The following is a 19,262-nucleotide window of genomic DNA, read 5'->3' as shown; positions in this document are numbered from 1 at the left end:
ACTCTGTAAAACTGTGTGGTGTGCTAGAAGAAAAATGCAATGCAGGATTATTAGCAGGCAACCCTTAATGCCCCTGGTCACAGACCATCCTATGGAGAAGTTACATTACTACCGCACTAGTTATACAAGCTTCACCACCATGAACTTGAATGAGATTTGAAGAAATTAACTTATGACATATTATTTTCAACCTTTGTATAAATTGGTAATTATCTACAGAGAGAGACTCCCACCTCCCACTTGTCCTCTAATATGGAGGAATTGGTGAGATTAAGGTGAATGATGAGACCACACTGAAAGTATTCAAAGCCAAATAATGTAGATACACATAGAGAGAGTACTGGAACTAATAAGTCTATAAAAGGGGAAACTAAAACATAAAGAGGTTAAGTAACTCACCCAAGACCACTTAGCTTGGAAGTGGTAGAGGAAATTCCAACCCTTGCTTCTCTATACTATGTCTTGACCAGAGTATTTTTTAAATGTGAAAATGCAAATAAGATAATATCAAATCTCATTCCCCTGCTAAAAACCTTCCAGTGGCTTACCCAAATTTAAACAAAACCCATAGTCTTTTCCATCTCCTACAACGCCTTTTTCTTTTACACAACAGGGCCCCCCTACCTACCTACATACACTTACCTCTCGCCAGGTGGCTCCAGCCACACCTGTGCTCATGCTGTTCTGCATGTATTCGGGACATTCCCACCTTGGGGTGTTTACCATTTGCTGTAACCTGGGCCCATCATTTTTATCCCCCAGGTATTCACACAACTGTCTTGCTCAGTCCCTTTGAGAAGTTCAGATGCCTTTTCTAAAGTATGTCTTCCCCAACCAGCATACTCAAAATCGATCTCTCTCTCCTTCTCACCCACACATATTTAACACAAACATATGCATACACTTACTCACAAACACACAGAAATACACCTCACACATTCGTATGCATGCTCACACTCATGCACAACATACTCAGATACACTTGATCACTCACTCACACATTCACACAAATGTAATCACTCACACTCAATCATACGCTTACACACACGACCACCCACTCACTCTCTTATGACCCTCTACCTCTTACCCTGCTTTATTTTTCTGCTTCCCAGCAATGACATCAGACTATATATACAATTTTGTTCCTTCTCTTTAGTGTGCCTCATTAAGAAAGGAACTATTTTGCTTACTACTAAGTCTCCAGGGGCTAGGACAGTGCCTGGCATGCATTAGGTTCACAATAAATATTAAATAAATATTTTTGGAAGGGTCATCCAGTGGGAAGCTTTCCAGAGGAGGTAGGGCTTGGCCAAGTGGTGAAGGATGGGAAGTAAGAGAGTCAAATATATTTAGAAGGGGCATGACCTTGAAAGATAAAATTTGCTTTTGATTTTAAAATAAATATAGAGTTGTTGAAGGCTTTTAAACAGAGAAGGGTTTTTCTTCTGGGCACTTGGCAGTGCCGTAAGTGAGCCTTGGAATTAACTCAGGGACCATCCTAAAGACATGAAAAGAAGTCTTAGCTATTTAAATGTATGGAAACGTGTGGTTCTTCATCATTTCCTGATGGGAAATATTCCTGAGCATTGTTTTTCTTCCTTGCATGTGGCAGGTGACCCCTCCATTTCACCTTGGACCCCAATACTGTTTTATCATTCCTTATAGAACACATTCTTTTGACAAGCAGGCCATCCGGGATCTTCCAACCATCCATTCACTTCTTTCATGTTTTCAATCAATAGCAAGTTCCATTTCAAACCCTTTGAGAAATTTATTGGGATTCAATGAAATCTAAAGTCTCACAGCTGCCAAATAAAAAGGAAAATAAAAATAGATATTTTCTTTTTCTAGGCGTATACCAGATGTCTGTGTCTGAAGCAGCCGTGCCTGGGGAGGAAGTAGGACGAGTGAAGGCTAAAGACCCGGACATTGGAGAGAATGGCTTAGTCACATACAATATTGTTGACGGAGATGGCATGGAATTATTTGAAATCACAACGGACTATGAAACTCAGGAGGGCGTGGTGAAACTGAAAAAGGTAAGTTAGGGTGAGGAGTCAGATGTGTCCATAGTGTGGCCTGCCCTGCCAAGATAACGCTGCAAGAAACAGGGAGTTGAAGGTTTAGAAATGAAAATACGGACAACTGGGGGCTGACCTGACTTTGCAGTCCAGCACTCTGAGCTCTGGGGAGATAGTAGACCTGTATTCTGTTCTGTTACTGCAGCGGGAGCTGACAAAAGAGGCCAGTGAGGCCTGAGATTGCTGGCTCGTTCTTGTGTGTTTTGGCACAGTTGCACAGAAGGAACGACAGTTAGATAAATCTAGGTATTGCAGAAGCAGCCCTAAGCACGTGTGAGGTTCTGCCTTTAGCTCTGTCAAACTGAGTCTGTTAATATAGCCTGTCCAGAACTTTTTCTATTTCAAACATTCAAGGCTCACTGCCTTCCTGAAACATGTGTGAAACTTGGACCAATCCTCTACTTGCTTTTTTCTCTCAAAATTGAACCTTGAGAAACAAAAATAATGGCCTTTTCTTCACAGTGAGGCTGGCATTAAAAACATGTCCCTGGGTTAATTTATTACACAGAGGAGAGAGTTTATTTATTTATTTATTTTTCTTTTCTTTTCTTTTCTTTTTTAAATCTAACATTTACACAATACTAACCATTAGCCAGACATAGCTGAGCCTCTTACAAACATCTTTTATTTTTCACAAAAATATCATATAAAGTAAATAGTATTATCCCAATGGGCAATGATACCTCAACTTAGTTTTGAGGAGACAGGGGCTCAGACATTAAGCGGTTTGACCCAGTTCATGATTCACGACATGGAATTCAAACCTAGATTATTTTGTAACAATTTCCCTCTCAAGACAATCTGGAAACAGCTGGACCGGAAAGCCTTTATAAAGGAGAGCCAAATAAGATTCATTTTCAAGTGAAGAAACAGTTACAGTATATTCTAAAATGGTTCCTCCCCCTACACCCAATTTACCACTTGAGAAATCAACACCTCTCCATCATCAAAGTGTATGAAGCATTAAATCTGAATTGGATGATGGGATTACCTTGGTTTTAATCAAGCATTCATTTTCAACTTGATTTTGTAGCATGAATATTAAGCTCCTTGGTGTGATGGAAAAGATTGGATTGTAACACTGATAAGAAATTAATTTGAAGAATCAATAAAGGGGCTAGTAGCTAAAGAGGAGGGAAGGGAGGGGTAGGGGAGGACCGATCCTGGGAGGAATCTTTCAGTACAGGGAGAGGAGAAGCTGATCTTTCACAACATTTAAAAGTGTGTTGAGGGCCGGCCCGGTGGCGCTCTGCTACAGTGCGCCGCTTGAGAGTGCGGTGGCGCTCCCGCTGAGGGTTTGGATCCCACATACAGACCGGCCGCTCACTGGCTGAGCGAGGTACGGGTGCGACACTGAGAGTTGCGATCCGTTGCCGGTCACGAAAAAAGACAAAAAGGGAAAAAAAAAAGTGTGTTGAGTTTGGAGAAAATATTATGGGCACAGAACAAAGTAAAGGCATGGAGTGACTCTCTCATAAAAGAATAAAGAAAATATGGGATATGGAAATTGGGGTGAACTTCGCATAGTTGGGAAAGTCTACATTAGTGAAGATGAATGATGGGATTGAGGAAACCTTATTATCAGCCACAGGGGCTCGGGTAGTCATTCCTTCTGGTTTTTCCTCTGCAAGAGTAGCTGTATGAATTGTGTGTAGACTAGAGCTGTCAGCTTCCTTTGTTAATTAGTATTACTATCCCTCCTGCTTGACACTGACATATGAATGTTGACATCAGCATTTCCTGTCTCTCATCCTTTGCTGTTTGAGTAATTGAGTAGTTGGTTACGCTAAGGTTGTCACCTGTTTTCAATGTATTCAGGGCATATACACACGGTGTGTCTCTAAAATCTTAAAAGATTTAAATCACCCCAATGGAACTCACACGTTGCAAATGAGCTCTATGCATGTGATTAATTTGCACATTTTCTCCCAATTCAGTGTGTTTATTCCAGGCAAAAGAGTAATCTTCTATAAAGCACTGACGTTTAGGTTTAAAACAATATAAGATGTTATTTAATTTGTAATAGAACATTTGCTTAAATTTCTAACACAACGTTCCAGATATCCACCAGGAAAAAAAAATCAAGTTTGAATTTAACAGAGTAAAAACATGAATCCTTGTGGAAGTCATTATATTTAATGACTTCCACAATTTAATACCATTAAAGGGTATGGAGAGATCATGTAAATATTTCCTTATTTTAAAACTATTTTTAATACAGCACTTTCATTTATTTCTTAATTTATTCACCCATTTTCCCATAGTTACTGATTTACCATTTGTTATGCAGGCCTTTTGCCAGAGGCTGGAAATCTAAAGTTGAAGAGACAGTGTCCTGGCCACAGGGAGATCACAATTTAACGGTATAGTTCAGTGAAAAAACAATTAAAATGGAGTTTTTTAGCCTTGGCAGTGCTGGCATTTCAAGAAGGATAATTCTTTGTTGTAGGGGCTGTGCTGTGCATTTTAGGTTGTTTGGTATCATCCCGGGCTTCTCCTCACTGGAGGTCAGTAGCATGCACTCCATCCCAACCCAGCAGTAGTGATAATGAAAAACAGCTCTAGACATTTCCTGATGTCTCTGGGATGATTGGGAGCAGAATCACTCCCCAGCTGAAAACCAACTGCAATACAGTGTAATAAGACCTATGAATATGGGTCATGAATGACTTCTTTGGGGGGTCAACTATTGATCTGAGTCTTAAAAGATAATAGAAATTTGCTGGATAGATAAGGAGAAAAAAGGCAGAAAAAGTGAGTTCATGAAGGACTCGCATCAGTGAAAACAGGACACGCTTATGAAACTGCATTATTAAGACACATTCAGTCTTGAGTCTTGAGATAGATACAGTTGGACCAGTTGAAAAACTGTATTTGGAATTCAAGGGAGACATGACAAAGAACTAAAGAAGGCAGAAGATGTGGTGAGATGTTAGTGGAGGAGAAGAATTCACGAAATAATTAGTAGGCAGTGTGATTCATCTATTGAATGGTTTAGAAAACAACAGATATTTCTTGAGTTCTGACTCTGTGTTGGAGTTCCACAGTGAAAAAGAGGAAAGGAACCTACCCTTGCAGTACTTAGATAATCCCTATGTGGTGAGTTGAAGAAGAACCAGTGTAAAATAAAAATAAGTCTTTTAGTGGCTTGGTAGAGGTGGGGAGGAAAATCCAGCGTGTTCACTGCAACACGCTTCATCAAGTAGGAATCCCATCTAATGCAGAAAAATCCCAGCACAGTTTCTGAGCTATTTATTTCCAACCATATAAACTCATTGTAAAGCAGTGTGAGAGCAGCATTATAAGACAGTTAGAATAATCCCCATTTTAATAAAACGATTTTTATGTCTGATTTTTTCTTTATCTTTTCTGTCCACATGTATATATATCTGGATACATAACATTTAACACGGTGGCAATCATAGGGTGATCTGATTTGTTAACTTAATGTCACATCATAAACTTTTACATGCTGTTATATAATATACATCAACATTTTTAATGAGTACATAACACCCCATCCTATTGATGGACCATTATTTCCTTAATAAAATCTCACAGTTGGATTTGGTGTTTTGTGTGTATGTTTCCTCAGATTAGATATAACCCTCTATTACATCTAACAAATAAATATCACACACTTTTGAATACTGTTTGTTTTGGTTTTCTGTTGAATTAATCCCTCGGGGAGAATTTCCAGAGGTGGGATTAGTAAACTAGGGGGTATTAAGGTTTTTATGGCTTATGCAACATGTTGCCTCATTTAGCTTTATTTCAGCTACTCATAACATGGATATAAATGTTCACACGGGAAACTACTTCAGATCCTTTCTGGAAAGGGGAAGGAAATAAATTGCAGGTAAATGCTTAGCTCTGCTCCTCATTCAGTCAAAATGAGGGATGCATATGATCACCTGGTGCAGTCGTTCCCGGAAACTGGGGAGGCAAAGATCAGCAAAGACCAACAAGACTTAGTAGACTTCTTTGGGATGTTCTTGATGTAGCAGGGGGAGGGAAACGAGGGACTGCAGAAAGGCAGTAAGGGACCACACAAATCTGCCTGCGCTTGTTGAAGAGGACTTCACACAGCAATGGGGCTTGTGCTGACTACCAGAAGACTTAGTTCAATCTCACCAAACTTGGAAAGAACATTCTAAACAAACCTTTGCGAAGACCTGGAGAGCCTAGGCTGGGATGTGAAATGCATCCATAAGACTACAGCATGACTCTGCTATTCTCCACATCAACAGAGCTTGCCCTTGAGAACATGGCTCTGGGTCCTTAGGCATGTGCCCAAACCAAGTTCAAAAGGCTCTGCTCTGGAGGCATCAACAGACTGAGATTAGACGATTTCACCTTTTCTGGTTACAAATCACTTGGTCTCAGAACTTCTATGGTCCAGTTTCCAATTCTGTCTAATAAATGCAGAGATTTTTGAGATTTTGGGGAAGTTGCAGCAATTTCATATTTTCAGCCTTTAAATGTCATTCCTTTCTGCTGCTCAGTACCCAGCCAAGGATAAGGAGCTGCTGAGTCCCAGGTGGGTAGAAAGACAGGGAGACGATTTAGACTTAGGAAAAGCATTCACTGACTCTGGGGAGATGGAGGTAGGAAAATGATAGAAAAAGAGTCAAAGATGTTGAATATGTTTAACCTTCCGGAAACTGGGATCATCCTTGGTTTAGAGTTCTCTGGAATTAGGTCAGGACTAAGCTCTGTGATTATGTTCTCATTCAAAATAAGTGTTTGCCAGGCAAATGATGACAGCATGGCAGGCAGATGCTTGCCTTAAAAGATCAAACTCTCTCCAAACATTTGGTAGTTCAGCATCATCCAGAGTGCTAATTAGGAAGCTGTTCCCTAAGCATCAGGGCTTGTTTCTCTGCTACGATGCTACTTTTCACCCTTTGCAGACTGATTCACTGCACATCCTCTCATTTAGAGTTAGGAAGTGTTTATCAGTTTCCCTGTAACTGCAGCCATTCAAATGCTCGTCCTCTTTTTTTTTTCTTTCATATCTGTGTAAAAATCTGTCCTATTTGTAGTGTAAAATCTCTACTGCTCATAATTGTTTTTTTCTTTAAATGGAGCATTTTTTGATATATATGCATTCATTTAGAAAGAGAACATTATCCTCATTGTCCTATGACTTACGATAAGTAGATGGTAACCTAAAAATGGATGCAATCAAAACCAAACGTCGTCAATACATTCTAGCTAGAGAATGGTCATAGTCGCTCATAAGGGAGATTGGGAAGCACAGCATACATGTTAAAAATTCGTACTATTCTGTTATGTTCTCCTTAGTGTTTTCAGGATCCAAAGAATTGAAAAAAGAATAATGATGTTGATAAGTAAGTTAATGTCATTTAACAACCCACCTACCAAAGTCACCCATAAACCACTTTAAGTCATCTTCTGGGCCACTGTTGGTGAGGATCCCAGACTGAGAAGCAAAAATGATCAGAAACTTAAAAAAAAAAATAAGGCTGTCAGTATGGTTAAGCTAGATGTGTGTGTGCAGCAGGGGTGAGGGGTGGGGTGGGGGGGAGCAGTCATTAAACAAGACACTCCTGTGTTCTTCGGCTGAAATTCAGTAGGCATATTTATTACCAAGATTCCGAATGCCTTACAGAACGGGCTACATTTATTTTTGGAGTGTTTTAGTTCTCTTTCTTAGGTGATTTTTAGTGACTCATATGGGCAACCTCAGTGTTGCTGTATAGAATGAGGTTCATTTTAGACGATATGGTCTTTCAGTGTTTGGCATGCTCCTAGAACCACCCATTAAGCACATCCCAAGTTTCAGCAATTGATTTGTCTGATTTTCTGACCAAATGGCTCAGGTAATTGGATATTGAATAGACACTGATTTTCCCTCTTTGCAGAACTATTCACTTTGCCTATAAAACAATCAGGTCCTTCTCTTTCATTATTCTCTCAAAGAATTGGTTTTCAATCGTCTCTTCATTCTTGCCAGCCCGTAGATTTTGAAACCAAAAGAGCATACAGCTTGAAGGTAGAAGCAGCCAATGTGCACATCGACCCGAAGTTCATCAGCAACGGACCTTTCAAGGACACTGTGACGGTCAAGATTGCAATAGAAGATGCTGATGAGCCCCCCATGTTCTTGGCCCCAAGTTACACCCATGAGGTCCAAGAAAATGCAGCTGCTGGCACTGTGGTTGGGAGAGTGCATGCCAAAGACCCTGATGCTGCCAACAGCCCGATAAGGTACAAACGGATTTATTTTTAGAGCCTGGATGGGGAATTTTAGAGGCAAGAGGTTTCGAGAAAGCCCTGTGGGAAACACATCCTTCAATTTCAGAAAGGGTCCAAGTTTATCAGGTTCAATGGAATGTAAACAAGATTAAGATTTAGAGGACATGCGCTCCACTTCAGCTCTGCTACTAACTTTTTGGATAGCTTTGGTTCGAGCTATGTAATTTCTCTCTGGAGCAGATTTTGCAGTATCTACCTGGTAAAATAACCCTGAACTGGGCCCATCTGCCTCAGGGAACTGTGGTGAAGTATAAATAATGATTGTGAAATCATTATAGTAATTACAATTGATTGAACACCTTCCTGAGCTCTAGTTACTCTCCTAGATGTGTTAGACATATGATCTAATTTATCCTCCTAACATTTTGTAATATGAATTGTTCTCTTTTGAACTGAGAGAAAATTGGACTCTGTGTGAGATTTGCCCAGAATGACACAGCTGGTGATCAGGCGGCTGGGAAAGCAAGCTCTGTCTCACTGCTGCTGAGCACTTTGGAAAGGTTGTGAAGAGCTAAACAAATTTAGGGTGTTTTTATCGTGATGAATGTATCTTTGTGCAGGACCCTGCTTCCCTACTGCTATCCCCAGCCAGAGTTAATGACCGATGAGGCTGAGGATAAAGACAGAAGGGTAATGGAAATGAGGGTGGGAAGTGGCTTGAATCACAGATACAAGACATTGATACTGTGGAAATTTATAGTTGCCTGAAACCTGTCCCGGACCAGATTCTGGAAGGCATTTATTTTTCCCTGGCCTCTCCTCTAATTCCTTTCTTGCCTGGGTTCCTTCATCTGCCTCCTCATGGTCTACCTGCCTCTGGTCTCTCACCTGTCAATCCTGTAGGCAGATTGATCCTTATAAAACGGACATCCAAACATCACATCATCCCTCAGTTGACAAACAATAAAAAAAAAACAATGATCGAATTTTTCCCCATTGCCTATCCCCTCCTGAATGATCTAAACATTTTTATTTAAAAAAATATAAGGACTGTCTTCGAACTCCTCCACCTCAATCCCATTCTCTGCAGCACTCCGGCCCTCTCCTAATCCCTGTCTTTTACATGTTCTTTCTTCTGGGTGGAACTCTCTGCCTTTCCAACTTGCTACACTGTACTCACTTTCTCCATCCCATTTAGGTGTCATTTCCGCCAGGAGTTCTTGCAGGGCTCTCTAGAGATGGTCAGGTGTCCTTCCCATGGGCTTCCACCTCGGAACACCCACCAGGCTACATCACAGTGACACCTTACATTGTGTGTAGTCATCAGTAGGTGGCAGACTCAAAGAGGGCTTAGGGACTGTCTAGTTCAGAGGTCGACTAACTATAGCCCACAGGCCAAAGCCAGCCACCATCTGCTTCTTTCTGTCTCTCTTTTTTATTGAGAAAAAATTTACATATTGCAAAGCATAAATTTTGGCCTTCAAGTGTAATTCATCAGTGTTTAGTTTTAGTATATTTTACAACTTTGTTTAGCCATAACCACTGTCTAATTCCAGAACATTTTCATTACCCTAAAAAGAAACTCCATACATCTTAACAGTCTCTCTCTCTCTCTCTCTCTTTTTTTTTTCCTTGGCAGCTGGCTAGCCTGTCATTCTTCATTCCTCATTTCCCCTAACCCCCAGTGACCACTAATCTATTTTGTCTCTACACATTTGCCTAATCTGGACATTTCATATAAATGGAATAAAACATAAGTGGCCTTATATGACAGGGCTTTTTTTCACTTAGCATATTTTTGAAGTTCATCCATGTTGTAGAATATATCAGTATTTGGTTTCTTTTTATTGCTAAATAACATTCCATTATATAGGTGTACCATATTTTGTTTATCCATTTTTCAGTTGAATGAACATTTGTTTTTTTTTTTTTCCACTTTGGGCTAACATAGATAATGCTGCTATGAATGTCCTTGCACAAGGTTTTTGCAAACCTATGTTTTCCTCTTTCTTGGGTATGTACCTAGGAGTGGAATTGCTGAGGTGTGCAGTAACTCTGTGTTTAACTTTCTGAGGAATTGCCAAACCATTTTCCACAGTGCTGTACCATTGTACATTCCCACCAACAGTGTATGAGGGTTCCAGTTCCTCCCACAGTCTCATCATTGCTGTTTTTGATGATAGGTATCCTAGCGGGTGTGAAATGATAATGTCACTCTCGTTTTGATATGTATTTCCCTAACAACTAGTGATGTTGACCATCTTTCAATAGGCTGATCAGCCATTTGTATATACTCCTGGGAGAAATGTCTATTCAAATCCCTTGCCCATTTTGTAATTGGGTTATTTGTTTTTGTATTGTTGAGTTCTAAGAGTTCTTTATATGTTCTGGATGCTAGGGCCTTATCAAATGTATGACTCACAAATATTTTTTCTCATTCTATGGGCTGTCTTTTCACCATCTTGATAATGTCCTCTGAAGCACTAAAGTTTTAAATTTTGATGAAGTCCAATTTATTTATTTTTTCCTCTGGTTACTTCTACTTTTAGGTGTCATATTTAAGAAATCATTGCCTAATCTAAGGTCATGAACATATATGCCTATATATTTTTAAGAAGTTTTATGGTTTTAGCTCTTTTATTTAGGTCTTTGATCTACTTTGAGCTAATTTATGAGGAAGGGACCCAAATTTGTTATTTTGCATGTGGATACCCAATTGTCCCAGTATCATTTGTTGAAAAGACTATTCTTTTCTGATTGAATGTTCTTGGCACCCATGTTAAACACTGGTCATAGATGTATGAGTTTACTTCTGGACTCTCAATTCTATTCCATTGATCTATATGCCTACCCATATGCCAGTACCACATAGTTTGTAGTAAGTTTTGAAGTCAGGAACTGTGAGTTCTTCAGCTTTCTTCTCATCACCTATTTTGTAAACAAAGTTTTATTGGAAGACAGTCATGCCATTGTCCTGCATATAATCTATGGCTGCTTGCATGCTACAATGGCAGTGTTGAGTAGTTGTGACAGAGACCCTACTTCCTGCACCACTTAAACTATCGTCTAGCTGGCCCTTTATGGAACATGTTTGCTGACTCCTGTTCTAGCTTATCACTGCATGCTTCCACTAACAGAGTGCCAGCCCATAGTGGTTGTCTAATAAATATTTACTGAATGGCTAAATAAAATTGCACCCACATTGGCTAGAAATTCAAGCTCACAATTTTTGAGTGTAAAAAGTATGAAGCATGATAGAGGTGATGACATCTTATTCAGGCAATTATTCAACAAACATTATTGGCCACACACTGAGGGCTCCCAATTACCTAGGAAGGCAGATACTTATAAAAAGCAAACAGATCAGAGTATGAGAAAAAAATTACCATGAACGCTGGAGTTTGTCCATTTATATCAAAGAAAATGAAGGCACAGCAGAAGGAATTTTCAATTATAAATGTTGCTCAATTGTCTTTGGATCTTTGTACATTATCCCTTCTGGAGAAAGAGAGAAAATATCCATCTTCTTAGCCCCAGACAACTTGTTGATCCAATTTATTTAGGTTAATCCTCATAGATACCTTTTGAAGCTGTGATTGCTCTAGGATATAATAAATAGAAATACTGAGGCCCAGAGGGGTTATGTGATTTCCCTGAAGTCACATGGCCAGTCAGTGTTAGAGATTGGATTTTAGCTAAGATCTGCCTTGAATCCATTTTGAGCTTTTTACTTTAACCCAGCAGCCACTAATGGAAAGATTTCCCGAGAAGGTTTGATTACCGTGTTCTCTCTGTGCAGGGAGATATATTATATAATGACAGGAGACCCTTGCAATACCTTTAAACTACTTAAAAATGCCCGTGTGTGAATTTTAAAGGAGTTATTTTTGACCTAGAATATCGAGGTGCATTAGCAACTTTTTAAAAGAGCAGTGACGTAAAAATACATGGAACAACCACTCATTTCCTCTGCGCCTCATAGTCTCCACGGAACCACATCTGCAATTGGTTATTAGGGTCATATTTTCAGTGGTAGCTGTTCTGTGCATGTAGGCAATCTCCATGTCTATAATTATCCAAGGATGCTTAATACCACACTTGAACCAACCCCCTGCCCTCACACATGGGCCTGTTCTTAGAATTGCTAGACAGATAATGAAAGAACATTCAAAGCTTTTTATTGAATGGACCTGTTACCCTCACTACCTGATTTTCTGATTCCTTCTCCTTAACTTTAAGGGAATTTGTGTCCTTGGACATAAAGGTAAGGCCTTATACAGTCACACAAACTCTTAGCTGCTTGGACATTTTGCAGATCTTTTTTCTCAGACTCTGTGGCATTAAACACATTTTTTTTTTTTTTTTTTACCATTTTCTCCCTGAAATATTCTCTCCCTTTAGCTTCCTTGGCACTAACCTCTTCATGCCTCAGATAACACCATGCCTGATGTCTTCTCTAGTCTTTGATCCCTGTCCAGGCATTGGAGGCTCCCTAAGGCTCAGCTTTTTGTCTTTGGCCTTCATCTCTCTATGCCCATTCACCTGAAGAGCTTTGACCCATGCCATGATTGAATTGAGCTTATGCTCCAGATTCTCTACGTCTAGGCAGATCTTTCTCCCTGATTCTAATTCTGTGTTTATTATACTGTCTGCCCCACATTTTCACCCATTTGCTCTTTCTTTCACAGGCTCACTCATCATTTAAATCAAATTTCTGAGCTCATTCTTATTTTGACACACCTAAGAAAGAAAAGAAAAAGAAAGAAAGAAAGTAAGCTGACTTCATCCCTGACTCCATGAAACCCACAATAGAGCGGAGTCTTTGCTCTCTGAGAATTGTGGCATATCCCTAGTTGAATTTCAACCTCTCCTTCCTGTTTATTGACTTTCATTTTGTGTCTCCCAATAGCTACCTTTCTCAGACACTCGGGTGAGAAATTATCTAGGACCCTCCCAGCCTCCCTCAGATATCCAGATACCCACTGAGTTCTCCTGGTACTTTCTTTGTCACCTAATTTTCCCTCTGCCACTCCTGTACATAATGCTCTTATCACCTCATGCCTTCAAAACTATATCAGATACTCAAATTTCCTCTACTCTTTCCTCCACTCTCTCTGCTCACCCTACCTTATTTAACCACCCTGGTAGCCTGATTCCATTTATTGGCTCCTCTGTTCAAAAGCCTTTCATGATTTCTCACTGCCTATAAGATAAAGGTCATGCTCTGACACTTGAGAGCTTCTCTGCTCTGGCCTCAGTTTGTAAAACAGCAGCAGCAACAACAAAAATAACAGCAGTCATTGGTGGTTGATCTGCTTATTGACTGTGTGAGGCACTGGGTTATGTATCTTAAACATCTATTACTGCTTTTAATTCTCACAGATAACATAAAAGTTAGGTACCATCAATACTCCAGCTTAAATGGTAAAGATGCTGAAGTTCAAAGATCTTAAGTGGCTTTAGATCATCCTGTTTGTACATACTGGAGCAGAAAACTGTACCTAGGAATTTCCCAAACCAAAACCCATGCCATTAACTTCTATAGAATAATAGTTCACATTAATGTCTTTCTTCCTGTGTGTGTGTTGTCATGTGAACTAAATAGTAAGCTCCCTCTTGACAGGAAAAAAAAGCCTTTTCTTTATTTTCTTTCTTTCTTTCTTTCTTTCTTTCTTTCTTTCTTTCTTTCTTTCTTTCTTTCATTTTAATTTATCAGTATGCAATCTAGTTGATTTTTTTTGTCCCTTTACTGATTTCTCTTTTCCCCCTCCCTCTCCCCCCTCTCCCCCATCAACATCATATCTGTTCACTTGTCTTAAGTTCAAGGAATTGTTGTGATTGTTGTGTCTTTTTCCCTATGACCCAACATTTGTTTGTATATTTATTTATTTATATCTCCCACAAATAAGTGAGAACATATGGTATTTTTCTTTCTGTGCCTGACTTATTTCACTGAAAATGGTATGGAGTTTCCTCAAACAATTACAGATAGATCTACCATATGACTCATCTATTCCACTGCTGGGAATATACCCAGAGGAATGGAAATCATCATGTCGAAGGGATACCTGCACTCCAGTGTTGATTGCAACACTATTTACAATAGCCAAGAGTTGGAACCAACCCAAATGTCCATCATCAGATGAGTGGATAAATAAGATATGGTATATCTACACAATGGAATACTATTCTGCTATAAAAAAGAATGAATTACTACCATTTGCAGCAACATGGGTGAACTTAGAAAAAATTATATTAAGGAAAAAAAGTCTTCTATTGTTTTTTGCCTCCTTTCCAAGTACTGCTATCTGCTGAGAGCTCAGTTACTGAGCATGTACTGCCATTTATGAGGTGTGTAACATCTTCAGTTTCATCACTGAGGCAAGGGACTCATCATTCCATTCCCATAGGGAGCTGTGACATCAAATTCCATAATGGATGAGCTCATATTTCATGCACTGTGAAATGCTGCATGATAGGTGATTCCTCTTTTTCAGAAAGAACATGATCTGGGATTGGAAGACCTGTTCCCATATTGGCTCTCCTGGAAAACAGACATAGACCATTTACAAACTCAATGTTTTGTAAATCTGGAGATTAAACCCTGGGATATCCATGGTCTTTGCTACCTCTTATGTTCTTTGATTTTTGACCATCAACAAATGCATTCAGATATATGTATTTTGTAAATTTTAGAAAAACACAGCTAAGCCTCTAAGAGCAGGAAACCACCCAGTGATGAAGCTCAGCATGTTATCTGAATCCGTCTTTGCCCTTCTTCATTTTGGAGTTAGTATGGTGGAGTGGAAAGGGAGGAAGCCTTGGAGTTCAACAGAGCCATTAAAACCAAGGCCCCAAAACCTACCAGCTCTCTAGTATCCTGTTTGAGCAAGTTATTTTACCTTAGCATACCTCAATAAAGATCATTCTTCTTCTCCCATCTCCTACCTCACCATGCCATAAATATACCCTAATAATAATATGGAAATTATTTTGTCTTTTGTTAAACAAACAAACAAACAAACAAAATTTCCTAGTGAGGAGTAGTAGCTAAAACCTTCTTAGCTTTTAGCTAAGCTGTTAAGCACAGCCTGGAATGATTAAGGTATGGGGAGAATGCTCTACAAATGAATAGCCAATCCTGCTTTGCATATTGCACCCTGGAATTCAGAACCAAGCCACTTGACAACTGCTAAAACTAAACAAACTGAACAAATTCACTCAAAATTATTTAGCATTTTTCTTTAAATAAGCAGAGAATTGATTTTTAGGGCTATAAATGATCCTCGATGATAAGTTTAGATAAACTTGAAACTAATATTACACAGGTGAACATTTGGCAAAGGTTTGATCCATTTGTGACTTCCTGAGTAGTTTGGGAGCAAGGCAAACTCACTTCCCAAATGCAATTTCATAAATATTCAGGTACTGGGGTGATTGTAGTAAATATGGAGAAATATGCAACATGTTATTATACTTCTCAATCAAATATGCTAAAGAGCTCTTTCATTCATTGTACTGAATAAAAAATTCCAATGTGGCAAAATGATTTCTATAAAAGATTCATGTACAAAGTTTGAAATGTAAATTTGATTAAAAAGAAAACCTAGTTCAAGCAGATCATTGAAAAAGTTGCTTTAAATATAGCATGGAGAAAATATTCAAATATTAAGGTGCTGCAAATGTCTTGGTCTAATTGCCTCATTTGCGTTCTGCTTAGGTATTCAATCGATCCTCATACTGACCTCGACAGGTTTTTCACTATTAATCCAGAGGACGGGTTTATTAAAACTACAAAACCTCTGGATAGAGAGGAAACTGCCTGGCTCAACATCTCTGTCTTTGCAGCAGAAATTCGTAAGTATTCTCCTAAATGTTTGATTCTTCTTTAACAAATATCGCTCCTTCAGACTCTATGTTCTGGGAAAAGAAATAGCTGAAATAGACTAATTTATTTTAGTCTTAAACATATTTTTCAGTGTTTAGAATTTATATTTGGTGATCTATCTAGGAAGATATATAGGCAAATAGAAATGTTTTCATTTTCTTTGGCAGAGCTGGGTACAGCCTTGGCAAGAGAGCTGATAGCTCTCAGCAATTTGAAACTCAACCTTCACTGAAGAATTCCCATTCCATCCTGTCATGAGATTTTGTTAAACCCAGAGCAGTGGAGTTTGTAGATCCAAGATTTGCTCTTTGTTCTTATTTACTTGTAGACCAGTTGTTCAAGCATCAAGCCCTCTATGCATCTCATGGACGGCTTATATTAACAAAGATTTCTGGACCCCCACCCTTAAAGCATCTAATTCAATAGGTTTAAGGTGCGGCCTGATAATGTATATTTCCAATAAGTTCTCAGATGCTTTTAAAGCTGCTCTGGGGACCCCAATTTGAGAACCACATTGACAGACTGCTCTCTGGGTGGCCAGGCCCATTATAAACCTTTAGAATTAAAGCTCAGCATCAGAGTCAGCAGAAGCAAAAGAGTGGTTTAGTTCTTACTGGTCTAATATTGATATTTATTCCAGGACATCACGCTGAACTTAGTACACATCAGGTCTTAGATGCCTTTTGTGCCAACAATTGCCCAAAAGGGTGGCTGGAGCTTACTTCTTCCTGAGAGGAAGCTTGAACCACCGTGTATTTCTCCCTGGCGTTTGTTCACTGTCTGCACTCTCTCCTCCCAGACAACCGACATCAGGAAGCCAAAGTCCCAGTGGCCATTAGGGTTCTTGATGTCAATGATAACGCTCCCAAGTTTGCTGCCCCTTATGAAGGCTTCATCTGTGAGAGTGATCAGACCAAGCCACTTTCCAACCAGGTAACACTGCTTTCCCCTTCCATGGCTAGGAGCAATGCATTGGAAATAGAGTTTGGTTTTTAAAGCATCACCTGGAAATACCTCCCACTGCCCATCGAGGTTTCAGAGCCCTGGTTTTGTTCTGAGCTATGTTCTGTAATTAAAACCAGGCTTTTTAGCAAGCCAGGAATTTTTGCATAAATGATGTGCGAGTCTCAGAATGATTTATTTATGGGGCTACCTTTCTCTTTCAGCCAATTGTTACGATTAGTGCAGAAGACAAGGATGACACAGCCAATGGACCAAGATTCATCTTCAGCCTCCCCCCCGAAATCATTCACAATCCAAATTTCACAGTCAGAGACAACAGAGGTTCGTACAAAGGTTCCTATGCATTCAGAGAAGTAGAAATGGAAAAAAAAAATGGCTTCTATACTGCATAGCACAAGTATTTTCACTAATCTCAATAATGCCTTTCAGTTGAAGAACAAACAAGAAATAATAATACCACCTCTATTTTGAAACATGGGCTCATTTAATGCATATGAATAAGTGAGTCTAATTTTATTTTACTTTTTTTATTGGCTTTGATATTCATGAAGCAGTGGGAAAACCAAGTGGGGACGCTTACAGGGTCAATATGCAAACAACTCCATTTATCTTTTTTTTAAGAGGTTGATAAACCCTTGGGGGGAAGCATGACTTTATGAATATTGATATAAAATAAAGCATTAAAAGAGATTAGTTCAACTTTGTAAGGCGATGTAATCTTTCAGCTGGCCTTCCCTTCCAAACGGTTTTAATGCAATGTGGCTGGGTACAGACAGAGCTTGATACCTGAAGGTGACTGCAGAATTGATGCCTGAAGGGCATGAAATAAAGCGTTGTTTGTCCATTAGAAAAATGGCAAAATTTAATATTATTTCTGCTTTTCACTTCATCAGTCAAGGAGGTTCTAGACTTGCAGATTTTTAGAAGTAGATGTTTTTTTGTTGTATGGGTCCAGACTGATGCAGTCTCTGGACAAAGTTGGTGGCATAGTCAGGGACAAGAAATGTTTTTTGACTCTTAGCCACATTGCTTTGCTCTGTGCATTACTACTTAGTGAAAATTGTCCATATAAGCCTGTGACAATGCAGGTCTGTGAGAACAGGGAGAAAAAAAACCATTATTTAAATGGGAGCAAAAGGTGGTCCTTCTGAATACAAGTGTTCTCATTAGCCCTACACTAGCTATGTACTTGGTGATAAGTTGATTGTTTTCTCAGTGACTGAGAACAGGCTTATAAGATCTTAAGCTAATTTAAGAGATATTGTTACTTTCCCCATCACTGTTATCACTATCATCAATACCATAAATATCAGTAGCTATGTTCTAAGCACCATGCCAAGATCCTTCCCATGCTCTGTTCACTTAATTCTCTTAATAATACAATTAGTAGGCATTATTATTATCATTCCCATTTTACAGATGAGAAAAATGAGGCTCAGAACCATTAAGCAATTGTCCAAAGTCAATCAACCAGATAGAAGTTACAGCTGGGATTTAAACCAAGACACTCAGAAGCTAGATGCTTCAGCCTTGACCACCGTCCCTTACTGTCTTGATGATTAAAGTGGAGAAGTGTCCCCCATACTACTTGGACTCTGAGGGAATATGATTTGACATACTTTATTATTTCTTGAACTGATTTGAGCATTTAATTATGGGCCTTATAAATCAAGCACATACCAAATGAGACTGTGGAGGTAAAATGCCCTCGGTATTATGACAGAGACTTTTCTCTCCCAATGCCTTGCTTTTTGTAATAAACTTGCTCTTAAGAGCCAGGGTGTGAAGGAAGATGTGTATAGAGACATGTGTTTTAAAGGAACCTTACAAAACAACCCATGATTCACTTCGTAAATGATTCCCTTCCCATCTTATGAGTGAGGACATGGCAGTATTTCTCGGTCTGTGCCTGGCTTATTTCACTTCCTAAGTTTCTCCAGGCTCATGCATGCTGCTGCAAGTGGCAGAATTTCATTCTTTTTTTATGACTGAGTAGTATTCCATTGTGTATTTATGCCACATTTTCCTCATCCTGTCATCTGTTGATGATGGTTGGTTCCATATCCTGGCTATTGAAAAGATCTGCAATAAACACGGGAGTGCAGGTA

General features: G+C 39.2%; 1 protein-coding gene across 1 annotated transcript in view; it reads left to right on the top strand.

The window, feature by feature from the left end:
* Positions 1-19,262, top strand: part of CDH11 (cadherin 11, type 2, OB-cadherin (osteoblast)) — a 90,912-nt gene that overhangs the window by 49,263 nt on the left and 22,387 nt on the right. The window contains exons 6-10 of the mRNA XM_008570965.1: positions 1,852-2,039; positions 8,062-8,315; positions 16,024-16,160; positions 16,991-17,124; positions 17,358-17,475. Coding sequence (XP_008569187.1) covers positions 1,852-2,039; positions 8,062-8,315; positions 16,024-16,160; positions 16,991-17,124; positions 17,358-17,475 — 831 coding nt within the window. The remainder of the gene's footprint in view (positions 1-1,851; positions 2,040-8,061; positions 8,316-16,023; positions 16,161-16,990; positions 17,125-17,357; positions 17,476-19,262) is intronic.

Source organism: Galeopterus variegatus, unplaced genomic scaffold (genome assembly GCF_000696425.1).
Source record: "Galeopterus variegatus unplaced genomic scaffold, G_variegatus-3.0.2 Scaffold35, whole genome shotgun sequence".
Classification (NCBI taxonomy): Eukaryota; Metazoa; Chordata; class Mammalia; order Dermoptera; family Cynocephalidae; genus Galeopterus; species Galeopterus variegatus.
Note: the sequence above shows the minus strand (reverse complement) of the source record. Positions and strands in the feature narration are given on the sequence as shown.